The 23,870-nt window shown below is 41.1% G+C and overlaps 1 protein-coding gene and 1 long non-coding RNA gene across 6 annotated transcripts; both read left to right on the top strand.

Moving 5' to 3' along the window:
* Positions 1 to 244: 244 nt before the first annotated feature.
* Positions 245 to 8,778, top strand: LOC135574355 (uncharacterized). 5 transcript variants are annotated; one of them, XR_010465394.1, is made up of 8 exons: positions 245 to 5,835; positions 5,923 to 6,242; positions 6,325 to 6,411; positions 6,498 to 6,539; positions 6,608 to 6,781; positions 6,861 to 7,548; positions 7,830 to 7,931; positions 8,026 to 8,778. It is a non-coding gene; the product is annotated as an uncharacterized LOC135574355 (long non-coding RNA). The 5 variants fall into 5 exon arrangements; XR_010465396.1 differs by having other exon boundaries at positions 6,498 to 6,781; positions 6,861 to 6,896; positions 6,995 to 7,548; XR_010465397.1 differs by adding an exon at positions 7,618 to 7,733 and having other exon boundaries at positions 6,498 to 6,781.
* Positions 8,779 to 11,134: 2,356 nt separating this feature from the next.
* LOC115138442 (uncharacterized) lies at positions 11,135 to 23,343 on the top strand. Its single transcript, XM_029675287.2, has 10 exons — positions 11,135 to 11,456; positions 17,002 to 17,162; positions 17,930 to 17,974; positions 18,417 to 18,512; positions 19,856 to 19,894; positions 20,099 to 20,260; positions 20,426 to 20,560; positions 20,636 to 20,788; positions 21,109 to 21,243; positions 21,331 to 23,343. The coding sequence occupies exons 1-10, from the start codon at positions 11,362 to 11,364 to the stop codon at positions 21,441 to 21,443; spliced, it is 1,134 nt and encodes a 377-aa protein (XP_029531147.1). The 5' UTR covers positions 11,135 to 11,361; the 3' UTR covers positions 21,444 to 23,343.
* The last annotated feature ends 527 nt before the right edge of the window (positions 23,344 to 23,870 follow it).

Here is a 23,870-nt window from a genome sequence, read left to right as displayed (position 1 = left end):
CAATTACGATAGATTTGTGTCCATCGAAATGTTTTTATAAGATTAGCGAATTGAGAGATGTTGATTGATGTTGTAAACTCTAAATCAGGATTCAACAGATGTGATAAATTAGGTTTGGTTTATCGAACCCGAAATACTGTTGTTGCAGACAGCCAACCATTATTTACAATGAGTTGAAAATCGTTGCGAAATGAGTCAAGATTGAGCGCTTGTTGATGACATCACTGCGAGGTTTCCGTCGCCACGGAAATGATGTCTTGACTGGGGGTGACAGAGAAAATGGTTAGTGTCCTTTAAAAGGAGTATGTAAATCGTCAGGAAAGATGCTAAAAACTAGCAGCTGATTCGCTGGGTGGGTATCATTGATTTGTGGCGTTTATTTGGACTGTAATTGGGCCGTGAGAGAGAGGGATTGGATGTCTGAGTCATAAAACATCGTGATGGTGGATTCTGATGGTTGTTGATTCTTGGTTTGATCGTTTGAATAGCACCAGTGAATTTGAGCACTGTTTCCATTATGTGGAACGGTGTCAGGGTATTAATGGTGAAAAGCAACCTCTATGGTAAAACATTGTACATGTTTCGGTAAACTAGCGAGGTTGAATTTGGTTATTTGAACATTTCCCTTGATACGTAGACATACGTAACAGGGGCAAGTTGTTTTTCCTTGAGGAACACGCAGATGGTGTTTTGTTTTATTGAGATGTAAATGTGAGTTGAAGGAGCCAAGGGAAAATACGTTATTTTTATTAAATATCAGGGATTATAATATTGGGGAAAATGAGGCCATAAACGACCAAATTGGAAAGGCCTGGAAGTTTTGATTAATCATTAAGGTTTGCAAATATATACACATAAAACATTTGTTAGGACTATTTGTTTTGGTGCAAAGGTATTTTAAAGAGACACGCTCAAATATGGAACTTTATGAGTTTTTATTTTATGAGTTTTAAATTACACAAGTGAATTTGGATTTTAAGGATAAAGGGTTCTTTAATATGTCTAGTGTAGTATAGAACTTGACTATAAAAGGGTGGGTTGACTCATGGACCTTATCATGACTGTCTTCTAAGGTCTGATCAGCCTTGGGGAGAGTCATTGGTATAATGAATGTGGTCATATTGAGTACTAGTTTTAAGGTAAATTCATTATAAAGGAGTTTAGGTTATGAGGTTAGGATAGGATATATATTAAGCCAATAGGGCAGGGAATTACATAGAAAAATAAGTTTCAGTTCTTAGGGGTGATAAATCACTGTAGACAAGGAATTCTGCACTCTGCAACATATATTAAATTCATGTTATTGTCAGATAGAATACTGAGAGTCCTTGAAGGAAGGATTTTGATATGATAAGCATTTGTTTTGAATTTTTTTGACCATTAGGGGTTTAAAAAAAAAAAAAAAATAGTATTAAATTTAACAGGTATATAGGACATCTGTGATGATTTAGGATTATTGTTAGGTTGATTAAGGAAATGTAAGGACTTTAGAGATTGACACTCATAGACATGATTTTGGATAAAGTCAAACAGTTAGAAGCTTAGTGGTATTTGAGAAATATGAGAGAAAAGGTTTAAATTGGTAAATATATATTTAAGAAAATATATAAGTAGCGCAGATAGTTCTTAAGTAGATAAGAAACTTGACAGGGAATTGGTACTGGATTGACGCCCAAGGGAGAATTGGACATGTGGAAAACTAAAAGGGGCTCCTTCATGATGTCAGACATAAGGATAATATACTAATCTTACCTAAGTCAGTATTTAGAGTAGGTAAGGTTGATACCTGGGCAGAGTCAGGTATCAAAAGGGGGATGGGTAAATTGTGGTCTAGGATAGGATGGGGCTTATTGGATAAGAAACTAAAAAAAAAAATATGTAAGCTAACAATTGGGCATAGAAGTTAAAGATATAATCAGATAAAACATATGAGAAATTGTTTGTTAACCAAGCCTGTATGTCCAGGATTTTATGCATTACAGGTGAACTACAGGTGAAGTCACTCAATCCAGTCCCAGAGGCTTGGGGACCATAGAAGACCCCTGGTGACAGCTAGCTGAAAGAGCTACCCAGATTCATATCGCACGGCGGAAGGGTGAGACATTTTTTCACTGTCGGACAATAAACAGAGTTCGGGAGAAGAACTGGAATTAACAGAATTCCGGGGGCCAACTCTCGAATGAAGTAACCCTACCTGTCCTATCACCCCTGTTTTTGTTCATAGAAGTGAAGATGTGTCTGGCTCTGGCTAAGTGATGTGTATTTTGTTCCAAAATAAGCATAAGAAATCCCTAGATCTGGGTAGACAAGAAGTTAGAGTAGAGATTACATGATAACCGACTTCGGACAGTTTTAGGATTGGAGAAGAGGGTATCCTTATAGCATGGGGGATCCCACAAGGGTGGATAGGTTTTCCATGATATGGGGAAACCTGGGAGCAATGTTGAACTTTGTAAAGGTGATGAAATCCTACTAACCATCAAAACTATTAAGCTCTCTGATGCAGGCACTCACACCCTCGGACTACAAAGGACGAGGACAGACATGATGGGTGTGTTTTCTATCAAGGTACTGCCAAGACCAGAGGTAGCCGGACACACTCCTCTACCACCACTGTGTTAAAAATACCATTCAGGTAATTAATGTTAGAGACTATTCGGCTATTGATCAATTAGAAACTGAGACTGGTTTTGATAGTAGGGACAATTTGTGGCTGTCTTATATGAGGTACACAGCTAAAACCCTGAGAAGAAAGGACTGTATTATTTGAAGTTATGCTAGACCTGTTCTGGCTACACCCATTTGCTGTAGGAGAAGGAGAGGGGTGGTTGTGTATTTTGAGAAGTTTTTACCAGGTTAAGCCCAATTCAACCCTCTGTTCCTCTTTGAGCCTTGTGTTTCCTGCAGTACCTCCTCATCGGGCCTCTTGGGGTGTTGAGGCATATGGGGGCAATTACGAGTGCATCACGGGTACAGGTAATGGCATTGATTATGGGAGATTGCCTGAAGCTGATTGCAGGAGTAACATAACCATTAATTCCACTTGGCCAGTTACAGGCCTAAACCAAACTAGTGGTCTGGCTGATGTATGTTGGATGAGTGGAGCCAAAAGAGGGCTGAGACCCATTCTTAGAGGAGAATGGCAAGGTACGTGTGGTCTGACCAGTTTGATAATTCCACGGACCATTGTTGATGTTGTTGCTGAACAGCTGCTGAGTTCTGTAACCAGGGGACCTGAAAACATTCCATCCCATGGGAGACAGATGTAGTAGTGCTCCATGGACAGAGGATGTAGTTGACATACACTAACCTGTTGGGAGTGCCAGTGGGGATTCCTCATGAGTTTCAGGCCTTGGGTAGGAATGATGGACTCTGGCACTTACTACCTACTATGGGTCCAGCCATGGTGGATGCTGGACAGACTGCATGGATTAATTATATCTACTATGATCAACAGCGTTTTGTGAATTACTCCCGTGATGCACTCACTAGTATGTCTGAACAGCTTGAGGCCACATTTGGGGTTTCCAGACAGAATAGACTTGCCTTGGATATGCTTCTTGCCAGTCAGGGGGACGTCTGCAAGATGTTCGGTAAACAATGTTGCACATATATTCCTAATAATACCAGTCCAGATGATAGTTTTTAAACTTCACAATCTAAGGCGGGGTTGATGCACTATCTGCTAAGATGAGGTCCACGGGGGGGGGGTGGAGGAGTCTGTTCTCTTGGCCTGGTTTGGTAAGTGCACTGGTAGGATGGTTACTGGATTTCTGACCCTAATTCTTGTATTATTTGTTATTGATGTGATGTGCTGCTTGCATCATACCGTGTTTTAAGTCTGTTACAGATGTGGTGAGGGCTTCAGGCATATGCCTTTGCTTGATGCTCCAGTTGGCGATGCTGATACGGACGCATGCTTTCAGGGGAGGATGGGACTGGTACCACCTGGTACAGGATAGGAGTAGCTGAGAGGACCAGATGGTTTCTAATAATTCTTTACTCTGTTTTCCATGACCAAAGTTTTATCCTACATCTTACATGTCAATAACAATAAAGTTTTATCCTGTTTTTGATAAGTGACACCCTTGGGGGGAACAAAGGCATACAACAAAGGCATATATAACTTGTTATTAGTAATAAACTTTTTATTATTTTCATGAAATGCTATGACTGCTGAAATAAAGGATAATTGAGTGACACCCTAGCAGGAGTAAAGGGGGATCCAGTTGCTTTTATTGATTAAGCTTCTCCATTGTATGTCGTGTCTCATCTGGGATGGGAAGAGGGGGAAATTATTTTTCTTTGTGGGCCATTTCCGGATAGACATACCTAGTTTAGGATATTTTTCCTTTTTGGATTATGTCTTCGTTTTTGCTTGGAGTAATGTATCTGGACTATATCACATCTCTTAGGAGATGTGAAGAGAGGGTATCACAACTTTTTCCTGCTGGAAAAAGTGGGCTAATGTGGACAATCATTTTACTTTTATTTTGAGCTGTTCTCCGCTCTGTTAAATGAGGGTTGTAAGCCAACTTAGTACATAGTGGGATTGAATGGAGAACATGATGGTAATACATAAATATCTATTTCTGTTTAATACCGTGCCTTATTTCATAGTCCTTTGGGAGAAGTTTCTCTTTGTGTCTGGATCCAGTTAGGTTGTGTCACGTCTCTGGTGAGACGTGAAGAGAGGGTTTTGTAAGGAATTGCTATTTCGTATGCAGGTGACTAACTTACTGCTAATTACATGGCTACAACTCACAGTAAAGCCTGTGGGGTCCCCTACAGGATAGCTCCCACATTACACACATAATCTCCTATGTAACCGAACACTGTGTGCCCGAAGAAGATCCTACGATGACGGACAGACAACTGAGCCAATGGCGGAAGACTACAGACTACAACCAGCTGAACCAATCCGGAGATCCGATCTTCCTAGGGTCAACCTACTTTCTGTGACGTATATAAGGGCTGTGCTGACTGTTTACGCTCTCTGCCTGCTGTTCCAACACGAACTAACGGAAGAGCCGTATTTACGTGTACCAGATATTCTCCCTCTGAAATAAACTGTCGCTTGTCGTACAATTTTAACACCTGGGGCCTGTTGCACAAAAGTAGAATTAAGACATCCGGGATAAATGACTCAGCTGAGCTCAATGAAGCCAAAACATGTGCATCCAGGCTTAATTGGTTGCACAAAGACCAAGCCAGGATGAGCAGACACGGATTCATTAAGCCAGGTGAAACCAATCCTGGATAGGTGCGCGCTCACGGCTCACTCAAATAGACCCCGCCACAGATTAACTGATTTACCATGGCAACTAGAGCCGCGTACTTTTCCCCGTCGGAAGCACAAATCCTCATGGAGGCATACGAGGAGGTAAAATATATAATTAAGAAGAAAGGCAACACCGCCACAGTGATAAAGCAAAGAGAAAAAGCGTGGCAAAGTATTGCAGACCGCCTGAATGCGTAAGTAGTGCACAATTACACACTCACCGCTCCGCTGAAACATCACAATTACAATTCAAATATTTAATTCACATCTCCAAAAATGCAGTTGTACTGTAATTATGAAACGGTTAAATTTTTAATTGAAATGCACTGCAGATATGAGTGAAATTGTGTAAAGTAACTCCATCACACTGTATAAAGCTATGATAAATTTTTTGATATTTTTACTGAAAACAAGACAAAAATACCAAGTAATTTTTTGCAGTGTGACTCCATTAAATGTGTGTGTGTGTGTGTGTGTGTGTAGATTAAACATGAACGGGCCAAAACGGACATGGCAGCAGGTCAAAATCAAATACAAGAACATTCTGCAGAATGGTATGGTCCCTGACTAATATTTAACAAAGCACAAGCATATATTGTATCCAGAAGGTGCCTGCTCACACATTGTCTGTACTGTTTTAGCAGTGAAAAAGAATACCCACAGACAAGGCACGGGTGGTGGGTCACCAAAGGCTGACCTTACCCCAGCAGAGGACATGGCCTTGGAGCTAAATAAAGGCAGGCCCGTCTTAAGAGGGGATCCCTGGGGGGAAAGAGACGAGCATAGGTTCCTCCCAAGATGCCACCCGCTTCATTCAAGGTATGTCCTTCCATCTCTACATGGGATACAACCACATTCATATTGAATCAATTTGGACTGTCTGACTTTGGTTTACCTATTGCCTGGCAGCACTGTGTTCCTGTTAGAGCCACCAGCACAAGCACCAGACGATGCTGATCCAGTGAGTACTCCATCAAAGGCATACTGTAGGCCTGGCATGTCTTGTCTACTAGCTTCAATATGAATCCGATTAAATGTGATAGGGTGAAGGCCCCAGTGCAGCAGCAACAGCACATGATGGAGACGATGATGAGGAGGAGACCATCTCTCTGGATTCCAGAAGGCATGAGGTATCATGTTAAGACTGTGAAAGTACTATTTACTCTACAATGGTGAGGAGTCCTCATCAAAATCAAAAATCTAATTTCTTTTACAGGACCCAGATGCTATACAGTGGGAAAACCAGCCTGGCAACATAGTGCGTATTAATAAAAGGACACCACATCCTGCCAAATTCCAGCTGCGCTAATTGTATTGTGTTCACAGAGCTCACAAGCTATCAGAAAGTTGTATGGCAACCACCTCCGGCGCCAAATAGAACTGGCAGACATAGACATTCAGTACAAGAAGAAAAAGATGGAAAATCTTGCACTGGAGTCCGAAATAAAAAAGAGGACAATTAGGAAACTGGACCTTGAAATAAAAAAACTTGAGAGGGAGGTGAGATATGCCTTCAATGTACACTGTATGCTAACTGTAACACAAATGTATTAATCATTATTTTTCTTTCCTCCCCCAGCTCCAAGAAGATGACACAGCTCAAAATAAAAATTAGGTATATTCTCGTAAAGTCAAGTGAGCCATGAGATATGAGCTCTTATTGTGAGCACACAGGACGGTGGCATCTTTCTAAGTTTTTTTTTATTTTCCCAGCAATCAGTACAACCAAGTCATCGTTATAAGGCATCGCCCTCTTTTGCCCACCCCCCCAGCACCAGGTGTGGCCACTAGCCTATATGAAGGCCCAAAATTGTGTGTTCCTTTCTGCTCTGACAATGGCATGCCCATTCGTGCGAGATGTGGTGGATGAAGAAGCACTTGTGCTGAGGAGAGCCTTCAGGCGAGAAAGGGTCTTCAGGGACCGGTTGGACCCACTGGCCTTCCCTGATGACCATCTATATGAAAGATACAGGTTTTCTGCAGATGGCATCAGGTATCTATGCAGACTACTGGGTCCCAGGATTAAGCACCGCACTGCACGGAGCCATGCACTGAGTGTGGAGCAAATGGTTTGTGTGGCCTTGCGCTTTTTGCTAGTGGAGCCTTCCTGTACTCAGTGGGGGATGCAGAACAGCTGAACAAGGCCACAATTTGCCGCACAATAAGGAGTGTGTGTCTGGCTATCAAAGCATTAGCAGATGTCTTCATCTCCTTCCCTGGCCACAGAAGACTCTGTGACATCAAAGAGGAGTTCTATAGGATTGCAGGTAAGAGGATCTACAAATTACAGGACAACTGTTAACACATAGTAGGATACTCATTACTTTGTGTGACAGGTTTCCCCAATGTCATTGGTGCAGTGGACTGCGCACACATAAGGATAAAAGCCCCCTCAGGTGCCCATGAGGCCGATTTTGTGAATAGGAAATCCTTTCACAGCATTAATGTTCAGGTGAACATAACTTTTTGATATTGTCCATTGACGAACACTCTGCATTGCCAGTGATGTGCATTGATTGGTGTAATATTCCTCATCTTATGATTTCAGATGGTCTGCAATGCTGACTGTGTGATCAGCAATGTTGTGGCAAAATGGCCTGGCTCAGTCCATGACTCCAGAATCTTTCGGGCCTCTGAAATCTATCACAAGGTAAGCCACACAACCCCTATTTATAACCATCATGGCTGTGTCAAGAATATCACTGTGTTTATGGGGTAGTAATGATGAGATTTTGTGTTGACAGGTGAATTCTCTGGTGTGTTGCTGGGAGACAGGGGTATGGCTGCCAGCCTTTTCTCCTGACACCTTTCACAGACCCCCAGGAAGCACAGCAGGCCTACAACCATGCCCATGCCAGGACCAGGGCCAGAGTTGAAATGACCTTTGGCCTCCTGAAGGCACGCTTTCACTGCCTTCACAAATTAAGGGTCAGCCCTGTTAGGGCATGTGATATTACTGTGGCTTGTGCTGTCCTCCACAATGTGGCCTGCCTGAGGAAGGAGAGGGCCCCCAGAGTGCCACCAGCCATGGACTGGGACAATCCGGCAATCTTCCCTGATGACGACAGTGGTCGGCTGCTGAGGGACCAATATGTGTTGAATTATTTTAGTTAGTATGTGTGCTTTCAATTTTGGTTAAATATGTCCTGCGGTGGCAGAGGAATTTGGTTTTTTTTTGGGTTCGTTTTTTTGACGAATTTGGCCTCTTATGATGTTTGTGCGGTATACTGTGTGTAATACAAGGCTGCAGGGAGGCTACTGCATCCATTCATTTGTCTGTTCAGTTGATGTGTATGGATTTGTCCTGCATTTATTTTAGTGTGCAGACATGCAGGGTGTGTTATATACAGACCTTTGAATGTGTATGTATCATTTTGTATAATATGCTTGGATTCTGTGCTTTCCATCTTGTAGAGTCACTGTGACTTCAGTTTCGAAAGGAGCTGATGGTTTACCTGCTTTGTTTTGTCCTTATTCAATAAAGGAACATAATGTTACACATTGTGTTTTTATATTCATATGGAATGTGTATTTGTTTATATGACAGAGTACTAGGGCCACACTGAAGAAAAAGGATAAAGTCATAAATTTATGAGGCTGGTTCTTTCTGCAGAAAAGCTACATATTGTTTTTACAGTTTTGATACTTATGACAATGTGATACTTAATATTCTGGCACATCAGCATGTCTTTGTTTATGAAACCATACTGAAGTACAATTTCACGAAATGCCCCACATCTGTCATTTTAACAACTGTCCTCCTTTAAAACAACTGGTTACAATATTATGACTTGTGTTTTTTTTCCCTCTGTGGCCCTAATATTCTATCATTTTATATATAGCCTTATAGTCTATGGGAAACTGTAAATTATCTAATGATAGCAACATCATCTAAAAATCATTTTTTATCCAAAATCATTGAAATTAATGATCACAAACGTTTAAATAATAACAGTGGGTCTAGTTATATGTGATAACAATGTATAGTGAGCAGTGAAATAACTATTGGTTTCCATTTGTGGTGACTGCTGACTGACATTAGGGATGAGATTAAATAGATCCTGGAATTTAGCCTGGTCTGGAGCAGGCTAGCTCCACAGAATAAATCTCCATGGTAATTTATACCATAACATATCCTCCTGCCCCCTATCCATCTTTAGTGCAACCGGATTACGGATCAATTGAGCCAGGATCACCAAGATATCCTGGCTTAATCCCTTATCCTAGTTTTGTGCAACAGGCCCCTGGTCTGAATCGATCCTTAACCGGCTCACCCTTCTAATATCCTTTTATCAACAACACTCTTACTGACAGTTGTGGCTGCTTCACGTGATGTTTTGTTTTCTCTACCTTCTTGCCTTTGTGCTGTTGTCTGTGCCCAATAATGTTTATACCATGTTTTGTGCTGCTACCATGTTGTTCTGTTCCCATGTTGTGTTGCTACCATGTTGTTGTCATGTGGTGTTGCTACCATGCTGTGTTGTCATGTGTTGCTGCCATGTTATGTAGTGTTGTGGTCTCTCTCTTGTCGTGATGAGTTTTGTCCTATTTTTTAAAAAATTTAAAAAACAAGTCCCCATCCCAAAAGGAGGACTTTTGGTAGGACGTTATTGTAAATAAGAATTTGTTCTTAACACTACTAGTTAAATTTAAAAAAGAATAATAAAAAAAATCAGGTGCTGAATGGAGATCACAAGCTCTTCTACTGAGCAGCAGTGTTGCGATGGAGGGAATAGCCTATATGGAGACTACCTAAAACCACTGTAACAGAGTTATTGTAAAGTGTGGGAATAAGTTTATGCCAGACTTAGCCTTCGTTTACCCTCTCCCTTGTTCATTTCAAAGTCCATATGTTCATGACCCGATTCATATAAATCATGTCAAATCATTTTAAATTCATATTAACCCCTCAAACAGAATATGCTTTGGCAAGATTTTGAGTGATGAAATAAATGTCTATGGTGCAATATTGAATTAGTCGTATTTTGAGAAGGTGCATGCATGGGGATGTCCACGTTATATGCCCATGCTGTAGAGACACCTAGCGGACTGCAACTTCACTCTTGTCGGCGTAATACAGCTAGTGCTATCTTGACTTGCACTGGAAAATCCATTACATTAGCGACCTAACTGTGAAGTAAACTCAACTGAGGAGTATTAAAGGATGGAGACTAGACTAGAAAATGTGCAGGATACCTCTTTTGGTTTCCTTGACTTCCGTTTTTTTTATACTGTGTTATGCTTGTTTGCGTAGCACTCCTCACAGGATGTTTGGGGTACGTTTTCTGGGGGGGTACATCTCTGAAAGGTACATCAGAATTGCAACACAAGATTTACTCAAGCCTTAAATGTTAGTCCGTAATTGTATGTTCACAGATTAAATTGAATGTTTATGTTTCATGTTTCACACATGGCTATTCTTACAATCCTAACAATTTAAGTATGGGTTTTCTTACGATCCTAACGATACATACGTTCAACCTTTTGGCAGCTATCTGGCTCCATACATAATCCAACCTCTCCCCGTTTTCCAGTCGTTTCCAGTACAGCACTGTTTCCTATCAATTGAATGTCCCAGAACGTACAAAAGTATTGAACTCAGCCAACTATAATTTAGCTTTCTGCCACATGCAAGTAAATCGACGCTTTTCATTGGCTGATATGCATTTTTAACTGGAGAATCCATTTAACTTTAAATTGTTGCTTATGTTCGCAAGTACGGCACTGAGGTCTCTTAGTTATGTCCAACGTTATCAATGAACAATACATGTTTTTCTTGGCCAAATGCGACACAATCCCATTGCCTTCCAGTCAAAAAACTACACTAACCGCGTTGTCTGCATTGCGTCTCAGTTCACCCAGGACAAAGTGCAGAGTTGTGTCTCTCGCTTCACATATGCGACTCTGGCTGTAAACATACACTCGCTTCCCTGAAATGGAAACTGGGCGGAGATCTCGTTCCTGAAGCTCGAAATTGAAAGTATAAAAAGCATTATAGAAGGCTTGATGCTTTTTGTAGCTTGATGGTTAACATTATCACAGGTTTGTAAACCGTGTAAGGCTTATCAATATCGTAACCTATGTGGGCTGTACATGGACCAATGAGATTGCGCGCATGTCGGCCGCTTCCTCAACTGTTCATCGAGTGTGTGCCACGGACACCACCATTTTTGATGTGAGTATTTGCCAATAGCACTACACAGCTGATTCAAATAATGAAAGATTGATGATGAGTTGGTTATTTGAATCAACCATGTTGACTATTAAAACCAACCCTAATGTGAGGTTCTGTGTTATACACTATAGCCCTTACCATATCATATGTGATGGAATATTATTTGCTGTTGGCTTGTGTGGGTATATGTGTTATGCAACACAACTAACTTGAGACATTGTTAACAGTTTCAGGGCCATGGGCCTTTCTCGTGGTGGAAAAATACAGGCACTGTGCAATGAGTTGTGAGGGCACATTCAGAACGTAGTGTTGCGGGAACAAACGGTATTTTGTTAGATAACAGGAGCCAGGTGTGAGATAACTGTATTGAGTGTGTGAGCGCATAGATATTCTACACAACTACAACGACTGACCGCTGAAGCGCTTAGGAGGCTGGGACCAGCCTGTGCGCCAACAATCAACCGATAAGGCTGAGTGAGTTTAAACCATGCCCAGTCTCTACTCTGACAGGCCGGCTCGGAAGCAGGAACTACTTCTGTCAAGAGTATATTATAATATCTTTGTCAGGAACAAGTCAGTTCTCTGTGTGCCCTGCGAGGTGGGACAGAGAGCCCGTGTATATGAAAATTGCATGTACCACTTAATGCTTAGCTAATAAAAAATACATAGTATACAATCGGTGACTCAATGTCATATTTATCCTGATACCAGATTCGAATTGACGCAACCCTAACACTAACCAGAAACCGTGGATGGATGGTGGCATTCGCACAAAACTGAAAGCGCGATCCACCGCATTTAACCATGGAAAGAGGTCTGGGAATATGTCTGAATATAAACATTGTAGTTATTCCCTCCGCAAGGCAATCAAAAAAGCGAAATGCCAGTATAGGGACAATGTGGAGTCACAATTCAACAGCTCAGACACGAGACGTATGTGGCAGGGTCTACATGAAATCACAGACTACAAAATGAAATCCAGCCATGTCACGGACACCAACGTCACACTTCCAGACAAACTAAACACCGTTGCCCGCTTTGAGGATAATACAGTACCACCTCGCAGCCCACTAACAAGGACTGCGCCCTCCTCCTTCTCCTTGGCTGACATGAGTAAAAGATTTAAACGTGTTAACCCTCGCAAGGCTGCTGGCCCAGACGGCATTCCTAGCCGCGTCCTCAAAGCATGCGCAGACCAGCTGGCTGGTGTGTTTACGGACATATTCAGTCGCTCCCTATCCCAGTCTGTTGTCCCCACATGCTTCAAGATGGCTACCATTGTTCCTGTACCCAAAAGGAAAAGATAATTGAACTAAATGACTACCGCCCCATAGCACTCACTTCTGTCATCATAAAAGTGCTTTGAGAGACTAGTCAAGGATCATATCACCTCCACCTTACCGGCCACCCTAGACCCACTTCAGTTTGCATACCAACCGGTCCACAGACGATGCAATCGCCACCACACTGCCCTATCCCATCTGGACAAAATAAATACCTATGTAAGAATGCTGTTCATTGACTACAGCTCAGCATTCAACACCATAGTACCCTCCAAGCTCATCATCAAGCTGGAGGACCTGGGTCTCAACCCCACCCTGTACAATTGGGTCCTGGACTTTGACGGGCCGTCCCCAGTTGGTGAAGGTAGGAAACAGCATCTCCAATTCGCTGACCCTCAACACTGGATCCCCACAAGGGTGCATGCTCAGCCCTCTCCTGTACACCCTGTTCACCCATGACTGCGTGGCCATGCACACCTCCAACTTAATCATCATGTTTGCAGACGACACAACGGTAGTGGGCTTGATTACAAACAACGACGAGACAGCCTACAGGGAGGAGGTGAGGGCACTCGGAGTGTGGTGTCAGGAAAACAACCTCTCACTCAACGTCAACAAAACAAGGGAGATTATCGTGGACTTCAGGAAACAGCATGACCATTACAGCACCCGATGTCACAGGAAGGGCAAAAGATCATCAAGGACATCAACCACCCGAGCAACTGCCTGTTCACACCGTTATCATCCAGAAGGCGAGGTCAGTACAGGTGCGTCAAATCTGGGACCGAGAGGCTGAAAAACATCTATCTCAAGGCCATCAGACTGCTAAACAGAAATCTTTAACTCAGAGAGGCTGCTGCCTACATTGAGACCCAATCACTGGACACTTTAGTAAATGGATCACTAGTCACTTTATACAATGCACTCTAAATAATACGTTACTCATATCACATGTATATACTCTATTTTATACCATCTATTGCACCTTCGCCATTGCTCATCCATATACTTACATGTGCATATTCTCATTCACCCCTTTATATTTGTGTGTATTAGGGAGTTGTTAGATTACTTGTTAGATATTACTGTTAGATATTATTGTTATATGTTACTGCACTGTCAGAACTAGAAGCACAAGCATTTCGCTACACTCGCATTAACATCTGCTAACCATGTGTATATGAGAAATAACATTTGATTTGATTTGAACTCAAGAGAAAATCACCAGAGGACAGGAATATTTTTTTAAAAAACAAAGAAGGCATAGGTAAATTACCTCTCACCCCACCCTGCTGGAGAAACAGATGAGACCCTGGAGAGGGAGTGAGTGGAGCTACTGGGAGAAGTACAAATATGTGACAACTACAACATTGTGAGTGCCAAAATGTCATTCAGGCCCTTCCTTTGAAAGACTTAGAAGAAAGATGGCCAGCCCTGTTTGAGCTCACTCGGGTACAACATACAGCTGAATGAACATAGTCAATGTAGGTAGAAAATGTATATTGATCAAAATATTTTTTCGTCTTGACCTAATATTCTAATCTACAATGAAATATGCATTAAAGATTAGTCAAGATTGGTCTGAACATTCTCACTCTGCACATGCTTTGCGAGGGGTTTCCAAATAGCATTATGGCTCTCAGATCATCTTTTGTCCTTCTGTTCAGAAGACCCCCCCCTGGATTTCTGCATAAATTGGTCATCAAATTTGATAGACAGTCTGCTTAAACTAATAACACACAAACAATTACACATTTTCATGTCTTTATTGAACACACTGTGTAAACATTCACAGTGTAGGGTGGGAAAAGTATGTGAACCCTTGGATTTAATAACTGGTTGACCCTCCTTTGGCAGCAACTCAACCAAAGGGTTTCTGTAGTTGCGGATCAGACCTGCACGACGGCCAGGAGGAATTTTGGACCATTCCTCTTTACAAAACTGTTTCAGTTCAGCAATATTCTTAGGGTGTATGGTGTGAACCGCTCGCGAGGTCATGCCTCAACATTTTAAATCGGATTGAGGTCAGGACTCTGACTGGACCACTACAGAAGGCGTATTTTCTTCTGTTGAAGCCAGTCTGTAGTTGATTTACTTCTGATGATTTGGGTCATTATCCTGTTGCATCACCCAACTTCTGTTGAGCTTCAGTTGGCGGACAGATAGCCTTACATTCTCCTGCAAGATGTCTTGATAAACATGGGAATTCATTTTTCCGTCGACGATAGCAAGCTGTCCAGGCCCTGAGGCAGCAAAGCAGCCCCAAATCATGATGCTCTCTCTACCATAATTTACAGTTGTGATGAGGTTTTGATGTTGGTGTGCTGTGCCTTTTTTTCTCCAGGAACAACTCAACTTTAGTTTAATCTGTCCACAGAATATTTTGCAAGAAGCGCTGTGGAACCTCCAGGTGCTCTTTTGCGAACTTCAGACTTGCAGCAATGTTTTTTTTGGACAGCAGTGGCTTCTTGTTTAGTGTTTACGTATCGTAGACTCGTCAACAGAGATGTTAGCATGTTCCAGAGATTTCTGTAAGTCTTTAGCTGACACTCAAGGATTCACCTTAACCTCATTGAGCATTCTGCACTGTGCTCTTGCTGTCATCTTTGTGGGATGGCCACTCCTAGGGAGAGTAGCAACAGTGCTGAACTTTCTCCATTTATAGGCAATTTGTCTTACTGTGGACTGATGAACATCAAGGCTTTTAGAGACCCTTTCCAGCTTTATGCAAGTCAACAATGAATCTTACTGTAGGTCTTCTGAGATCTCTTTTGTTCGAGGCATGGTTCACATCAGGCAATGCTTCTTGTGAATAGCAAACTCAAATTCTGTAACTGTTTTTTATAGGGCAGGGCAGCTCTAACAATCATCTCCTATCTCGTCTCATTGATTGGACTCCAGGTTAGTTGACTCCTGACTACAATTAGCTTTTGGAAAAGCCATTAACCTAGGGGTTCATACTTTTTCCAACCTACACTGTGAATGTTTAAATTATGTATTCAATATAGAAAAACACAATGGTGTGTGTTATTAGTTTAAGCACATTGTGTTTGTCTATTGTTGTGACTAAGATGAAGATCAGAACAAATGTTATGACTAATTGATGCAGAAATCCAGGAAATTCCAAAGGGTTCACATACTTTTTCTTGCCACTGTATTTTGTAACAATATGTGCAATGTATGTTTTGAAAACCCATGTTTTAATGAATCTAAAACGGTTTGAATTAGGTATTTGAGCTAAAGTTCATATTGTGCTTTGTCTAAAGTGCTAATTCCAAACTATCGCCTAAACCTTATGCAGTTGTGAACATCTGAAATGATTTGTAGTCAGGTGCAAGCTATCTGGATGTACAGGTAACTTTACCTAAGGAGGCAAGGTGTAGTTATACCCAGAATGCTTACAGATGACAAAATAATGAGCTCTCCACAAATGCCTAAGGAGTAGGGTTTAAGGGGCAATTTGAGTTTGAAGAAATTATAACATTTATTTTATGTTGAAGTTGAACACTGTTGTTTCTTTTTGCATATTCCCTTGTATAGAAATAACCATTTTTAGTCAATTATTATTATTAAAGTATGTTGAGGCAACTATTTACATCAGCTTTTTAAGTATAGTTGTGAGTATATATTTGAGTAGTAGGAACCCAATTTAAATACATTTTACTAACCTGAATACAATAAGTTACTACATTTGTAGATTAAACATAGAATATCAATTACGATACTGAGAAAATTCAGCAAATTTAATCTTACAATAGTAGTTTGGTAACTAATTAAGTATATCTAACTTATAACATTAGTTCTGGGACTTGAAGGACTTAAGCAGGCTAACTGAACCGGATAAAATGAATTTGGATGAAAGGACATTTTGAGATCCAGTTGTTTGCACTTAATATATTTGCGTTTGTAATACACTAAAAGTGAAGCATATTATACTTAAAATATCCTCCTTGTTGGATTTACTTAAAAAGCGGATGCAAATAGTTACCTACATTTTCTTAAAGTAAAAGGGACACAATATTTTGTGTAGTGCACCGACCATATCTCTGCCGGTACCCGGTGAGCTGCAGGAGCCTTTGAATGACTGGATAGAATATTTTGAATTGTACATTACACAGGGCAGACATAATAGGCTTGCCAGACGAAGAGAAGATAACATTGTTATGCGCTTGCCTTGGCAATGAGGGACTGTGCATCTTAAATACCCTGACAATGACTGAAACATGTGCAGCAATGATTGATGCTCTCACTGTTTACTTCAGCAATGCTCAGGAGCCTCGGGACTGTCAGGATCCTCGGGACTGTCAGGATCCTCGGGACTGTCAGGATCCTCGGGACTGTCAGGATCCTCGGGACTGTCAGGAGCCTCGGGACTGTCAGGAGCCTCAGGACCCAGATGATTCACAAAGAATCAAACAGAACAGTGAGTCAAACAGAACATCCCAAAACTATCACAATTCTGATCATCAAAATGGGAGCACCATATTCAACATTTGTACAAATATTTGTACAAATAGCAACATGCACCCATAATGTTTAAAGTTCATAAATACTTATGAAAACATTTAATAGTTGGCCAGAGAGTGTTAAGTACAAAACACGTTTAGAATTTACCAAAACAAACATATATTTAATAACAGAACATAATGTGTTGATTCCAGGTCACAGCAATACAGGTCACATGTCTGCATCCATCTTGGGTCATCTGTATTCCTCTTAAGTATTAGCCCACGGAGCTAAAGCCCACCAAACTCACAAAGCCAACTCAATGACACTCCAAGGTTTCCTGTTGTCAAGTGATATTAAGTATGACTAGCAATCCTGGAAAATATCCATGATGATGTGTTTTGTGTCATGGATATTTTAAAGGTCGTAAAATGTAGGATAGCTGTGTGGACTGAAATGTATAATGGCCACACATGTTCTGGAAAATTCTCAATACTACCAATTGGATACCACGAAATATACATACTTTGCCCCCTTGGGTTAGAGGATGGTTTTTGAGTCAAATGCACCCTTTTGACCTTTCAAATCCCAAATAGTGAATAGCTAGTTTACTTTCAACAAACTACAATAGGTTAGGCTATTGTTGTGGATTAGGTGAATTACTAGGTGACTTGCTGGCTAACACATACCTGCTTTATCAACAAGCAGGATATCATAAAAGAGCAATATTCTTTTTCTATTTAGGAAAAAGGATGATCATTACAGGAGCAGCAGCAACCGTGGGAGCAAGTAAGATCATGTATTTAGTCAGCATGAATATTATATTTGATCCAATAACTCCACTAATCTGATTGATCTGTATTATATTTGTTGATTTTTGCTATTAAAAAAAAAAACACTGTGGTCAAAATCCATTGTAGACATAAGTTCAAACAATGTAAATGGAACAATAATTGCCAGAAAAAAGAAACACAATATAAATGGCACAATAATTGTCAGTATAAGAAAAGGAATCTCTAGTCTATGCTCTGAACATTATTGGTTAAGCCCTTTCTAGGTGTTACCTTCAAATAATTTCACAGTTGTGTTCCGACTGTCTTTTGTCATTTAGGCCTAAGTCATTCACATTCACAGTCATTCACATTATAGTGTCAAACCTCCTATAACAGGGAGCCATGTATGTTTTTGGTTGTTTGCTCGTTGCATGCTCTTGTCTGCTGGGCCTTCACAGCTGCAGCAGTGTTGGGGGCACCAGTAGCCCTGGGAGTGGCAGGTTTGACTACTGCTGGCGTTGCTGCTGGAGCAACTGCAGGGGGCGCCGCAATAGGTAAAATCAAAGAAAGCTTTAATGGCATGATGGAATGAAGGAAGCCAATGGTAGTGTTTGTGATTATACTGTTTAGATCATGACTTATTGAGTAGAATTTATCATTGATGATTGACTTAGTCGTTTTCTTCTTTGCTCTTATAATGTAAGGATGTGTATCCTGTGCGTATCCATTTTGGGTCACCCATGTTCTTTGAAACTATTACCCCACTGAGCCAAAACCCACTAAAGTCCCAAAGCCACCTCCATGACACTCATAGGTTTCAAGTGGTATTCAGCATGACCAGAAGTCCTGGAAAATATCTATGATAATGCGTTTTGTGTCAAAAAGCATAATTATAGATTTTTTTCCCAGGAAGTAAATGCAGGCTTTCTATTAGGACAGCTATGAGGCTTTCTATTAGGACAGCTATGAGGCTTTCTATTAGGATAGCTATGAGGCTATCTATTAGGACAGCTATGAGGCTTTCTATTAGGATAGCTATGAGGCTTTCTATTAGGACAGCTATGAGGCTTTCTATTAGGACAGCTATGAGGCTTTCTATTAGGACAGCTATGAGGCTTTCTATTAGGACAGCTATGAGGCTTTCTATTAGGACAGCTATGAGGCTTTCTATTAGGACAGCTATGAGGCTTTCTATTAGGACAGCTATGAGGCTTTCTATTAGGACAGCTATGAGGCTTTCTATTAGGATAGCTATGAGGCTTTCTATTAGAACAGCTATGAGGCTTTCTATTAGGACAGCTATGAGGCTTTCTATTAGGATAGCTATGAGGCTTTCTATTAGGATAGCCATGAGGCTTTCTATTAGGATAGCTATGAGGCTTTCTATTAGGATAGCTATGAGGCTTTCTATTAGAACAGCTATGAGGCTTTCTATTAGGACAGCTATGAGGCTTTCTATTAGGATAGCTATGAGGCTTTCTATTAGGATAGCCATGAGGCTTTCTATTAGGATAGCTATGAGGCTTTCTATTAGGATAGCGATGAGGCTTTCTATTAGGATAGCTATGAGGCTTTCTATTAGGACAGCTATGAGGCTTTCTATTAGGACAGCTATGAGGCTTTCTATTAGGACAGCTATGAGGCTTTCTATTAGGACAGCTATGAGGCTTTCGTATGCAGTGTATATAATTACATTTTGGGACAATATGAAGGGTGGACTGACGGGCTAGAACATTTTTCTTGAGTAAAAGTCCTTTTAACCTTTTGAATCCAAAATGGTGAGCACCTAGTTTACAATCAACAACCAAGGTTACTGTGATGGATTGGGTGAATTACAAGTTGAGGTGCCATAAAAGGAGGTTATCATAAAATAAGCAATATTTTCTTTACCATTTAGGAACGGGTACAATTGCTGCAGCAGCAACAGTGGGAGCAGGTAAGATTATTTATTTAGTCAGCATGAATTCAAATTATCAATTACCAGCTTCAAATAATTTGTATAGATGTACAGTATTGCTACTTTGTTTTGTTGTTTAGGCCAAACATTCACATGACAGTGGTACTATTGTCAACCTCCTATAACATGAGGCCAGGTATGTTTTTGGTTGCTTGCTCAAGTGTTTCTGCTGGGCCTTCATAGTTGCGGCAGTGGCAATGGCACCAGTTGTCCTAGGAGCGATAGGATTCACTGCTGGTGGGATTGCTACTGGATCATATGCAGCAAGCATGATGTCTGCAGCGGCCGTGGTAAATGGAGGTGGGGTAGCAGCAGGGGGTCTTGTTGCTGTTCTACAGTCAGCAGGTAAATACGAAGAAAGCTACAGTCTTTCGAATGAAATAAAGATGGACAATGGTGGTTCTTGTGATGTCATAAATTACTAAATCACATGACTTGATGTCGTTTATCATTGCTGTTTGGATTTATTTTTATGTGGGACAGTGACAGATGTGTATGTGGTCAACCTAGGTGCTGCAGGGCTTTCAGGAGCGGCTACAGCGGCGGTGGGAGGTGCTGGAGCTGCGATTAGTGGAGCCTTGGGATGGGGGGCCGCAGGAGCAGGGTTCTCAGGAGCGGCAGCAGCTACTACAGCAGCTACGGCAGGTGTGTGAGTGGCAGTGTAATGTAAGCAAGTTTGTTTCTCATATATGGGATAGTGACGTGTGTGGTCTTCTCTAGGTGCTGCAGGGCTCTCTGCAACGGCTACAGCAGCCGCGGGAGGTGTTGGAGCAGCAGTTGGGGGAACAGCAGGATGGCTGGCCTCAAGGACAAGGACACCTGAAAAGGAGGAAGGAAAAGATACAGGAGCAGCTACAGCAGCTGCTGCAGGAGGTTTATCAGATTCATTTATCATTGATAAATTGGTCTTGTAAGTCAAATTAATATTTGGCCTCTAGAGCTAAGGACTGTATAGGCTAAGGCTGGTTCATGTAGGTAAGCTACCACTATGGGGCAGTAGTCAAAGTGCAAGAAATATTTGTCACTTTATTGCATACATGAAAAGACAAGGTACTTTTAGTAGGTAAGGTAAAGGCTTGATCAGGTGTGGTGAGTTGCAGGGAGGGGGCGTGGCCAGAAGGTAATTGGGATAAGAGCAGTGAGGATGTTTGTATCTCGTATGTGGAACAGCAATGTGTGTTGTCTTCCTCTAGGTCTTCCTCTAGGTGCCTCAGGAGAGGCTACAAAGGCTGTGGGAGGTGTTAGAGCAGTAGAGTTTGGAGCGTATGAAGGGGAGGGAGGAGTCGAGGAGAGAGAGCTTTCAGGAACGACTACAGCAGCTGCAGAAGGTGTGTGAGGAGTCATTTATCATTTTAATTCGTAATGTAAGGATATTTGTATCTCGAATGTGGAACAGCGATGTGTGTGGTCTTCAGGGCTTTCAGGAGAGGCTACAGCAGCTGTGGGTCGTGTTAAAACAGCAGTTGGTGGAGCGGCGGGATGGCTGTTCTCAAGAATCAGGACGTCTAAAAAGGAGGGAGGAAAGTAAAGAGGGAGGATGAGAAGAGGGCCCTTTACATAAAAACTGTTGATGTTATGAATGTTTTTTTTTGTTGCTCCTTAATTATTTGTTATTTTTATATTTTTCTCATTGGAAGGTTGCAAGTTCAAACCCCCGAGCTGACAAGGTACACATCTGTCGTTCTGCCCCTGAACAGGCAGTTAAACCACTGTTCCTAGGCCGTCATTGAAAATAAGAATTTGTTCTTAACTGACTTGCCTAGTTAAAATAAAGCTAAAAATATAATTTTTATTTCAGATTTTTGAGTTTATTTTAGCAAATATTTTCTCGCTAAAAAAACATGAGCAGGTGCAGAGTAATAGTTTGTGTGGAGGTGCTGACTAATGACGAATAAACTATCAAAATAAAGTTGCACTCCATGTATAAACCCCCAGCAATTTAATGGGTATTTACCAACATTTCGGCATCACTGTGCCTTCCTCAGGGTCTGAGTTTACAGTAAATATTTTCTCAACGCTGTTTTTTCTTGGTTAAAAACTTAGATTTCTTTTTTAAGGGCTTGTAAGTAAACATTTTACTGTAAGGTCTACCCACACCTGTTGTATTTGGTGCATGTGACAAATAACACTTGATTTGATTTTGATTTGAATGATTTCATAATGGTGTTATGAGTGCATATGTAAACCCCCTTTTGGTGTTGCCAAAACACATACTGGTATATACCCACTCAACATGTATTGCAAACAGATGCATGCACATCCACTCAGAGGAACAATTATGCATGTGACAAAATAATTAACAAACATACTTTCAAAATAGAGGTCTATTGTATAATGGAAACATGTTTTTTTAGTTGTCACCATACCCAGCCCTTTGACACACCAAACACAGAACAGGTGTGTAATGTGCTTTGCAGGTGTGGTTCCCTTGCACATGCTGAAGAAATGTAATTCAACCACTGCAAACCCTCATACTTCCTGGCGAACAAATTTTCCGGTGGAGTTTCATTCAAATAAGTTTTCAGTACATTTATTTCTAAAGACATCCCTTTAAATTTGCTGAAAAGCAAGTTGATTTTTCTCAACAGACTCACTAGAATATATGGAGAGAATGTTCAGAATTTTAGAGATCAATGAAAGAAAGTAATTTAAATACACACATATTCGTCTCACTTCAGCACTAATTAAAAAATACTCTGATCTTGTATATTATTTCGGGTTCGGAAAGAATTTATGAATAAAAAAACAGGTTTGAAAAGCCTTTACTTAGAGAATTATATTGGTGAATCAAAAATACGGTGGTTTGATTCATCCTGAAAGTTGACATATTCAATTGGTCAGTCCATTAAATATTGGAAGGTGAGAAAAGTGTACAACAGGGGTTGAACAAGGAGTCCTATAAATCTACCCTAATAATCGTCACTAATTACAGATGACAACAGTCCAGTAGTTGTGAACCGTGCGCCAGACTCCAGGTTTATACTGCTAGGTATGGTCTGCGTTCCATAAAGATTCAAATAGGCTACATGCCCTTAATTATTGCACAACATGTAATACGTCAGCATAATATGATCCACTATTGCTAGCAATACTAAGGAACAACCACACAAACGTGACAGAGGAAAGATTTAACAATGGAATTATGAGTGGCACCTTTAGGCCTAGATTTCCGGGGCTTTTTGTTCCAGAAAGAAATTGTTTTTCTGACTGAACCACATATCTTTTGGACGGAAGCTGAACTTTACAATATTATATTTAACCCCGTTTAAAATGAGCAATGTTGAGGTGGTAGAACTGACCAAATGAAATGAATCGTAGACTTATTATAACCTATTCCATTCTACAGATTAACATGCTTGGCTCATGTCTGTTATTTCCATATAGACTATGTAACTATTTGTTAAAAAAATAAAAGTGAATTTATTTCATTGGGCTGTATTTATTCACTTACCTACTTAGTTTTTCTATCGTTGTTGTTGCGCTGTCAAGAGGATAACCTGCAAGTTAGTATTTCATTGCACTGTTTACTCCATTTACTCCATGGCGGACTGCAATAGCGTCGAATAGTCCCTGCGATATGCAACTGTTCAGGGAAGACAGGAACCAATACACGCAGCCAGTCAGGAAAGCAAAGGCCAGCTTTTTCAAGCAGAAATTTGCATCCTGTAGCTCTAACTCAAAGAAGTTCTGGGACACTGTAAAGTCCATTGAGAACAAGAGCACGTCCTCCCAGCTGCCCACTGCACTGAGGCTAGGTAACACGGCCACCACTGATAAATCCATGATAATCGATAACTTCAACAAGCATTTCTCAATGGCTGGTCATGCCTTCCTCCTGGCTACTCCTACCTCGGCCAACAGCTCCGCCCCCCCCCCCCCCCCCCCTCCCGCAGCTACTCGCCCAAGCCTCCCCAGCTTCTCCTTTACCCAAATCCAGATAGCAGAAGTTCTGAAA

Source organism: Oncorhynchus nerka, linkage group LG12, assembly GCF_034236695.1.
Source record: "Oncorhynchus nerka isolate Pitt River linkage group LG12, Oner_Uvic_2.0, whole genome shotgun sequence".
Taxonomy (NCBI): domain Eukaryota; kingdom Metazoa; phylum Chordata; class Actinopteri; order Salmoniformes; family Salmonidae; genus Oncorhynchus; species Oncorhynchus nerka.
The sequence above is the reverse complement of the archived record's forward strand: the minus strand, read 5'-3'. Positions and strand labels throughout refer to the sequence as shown.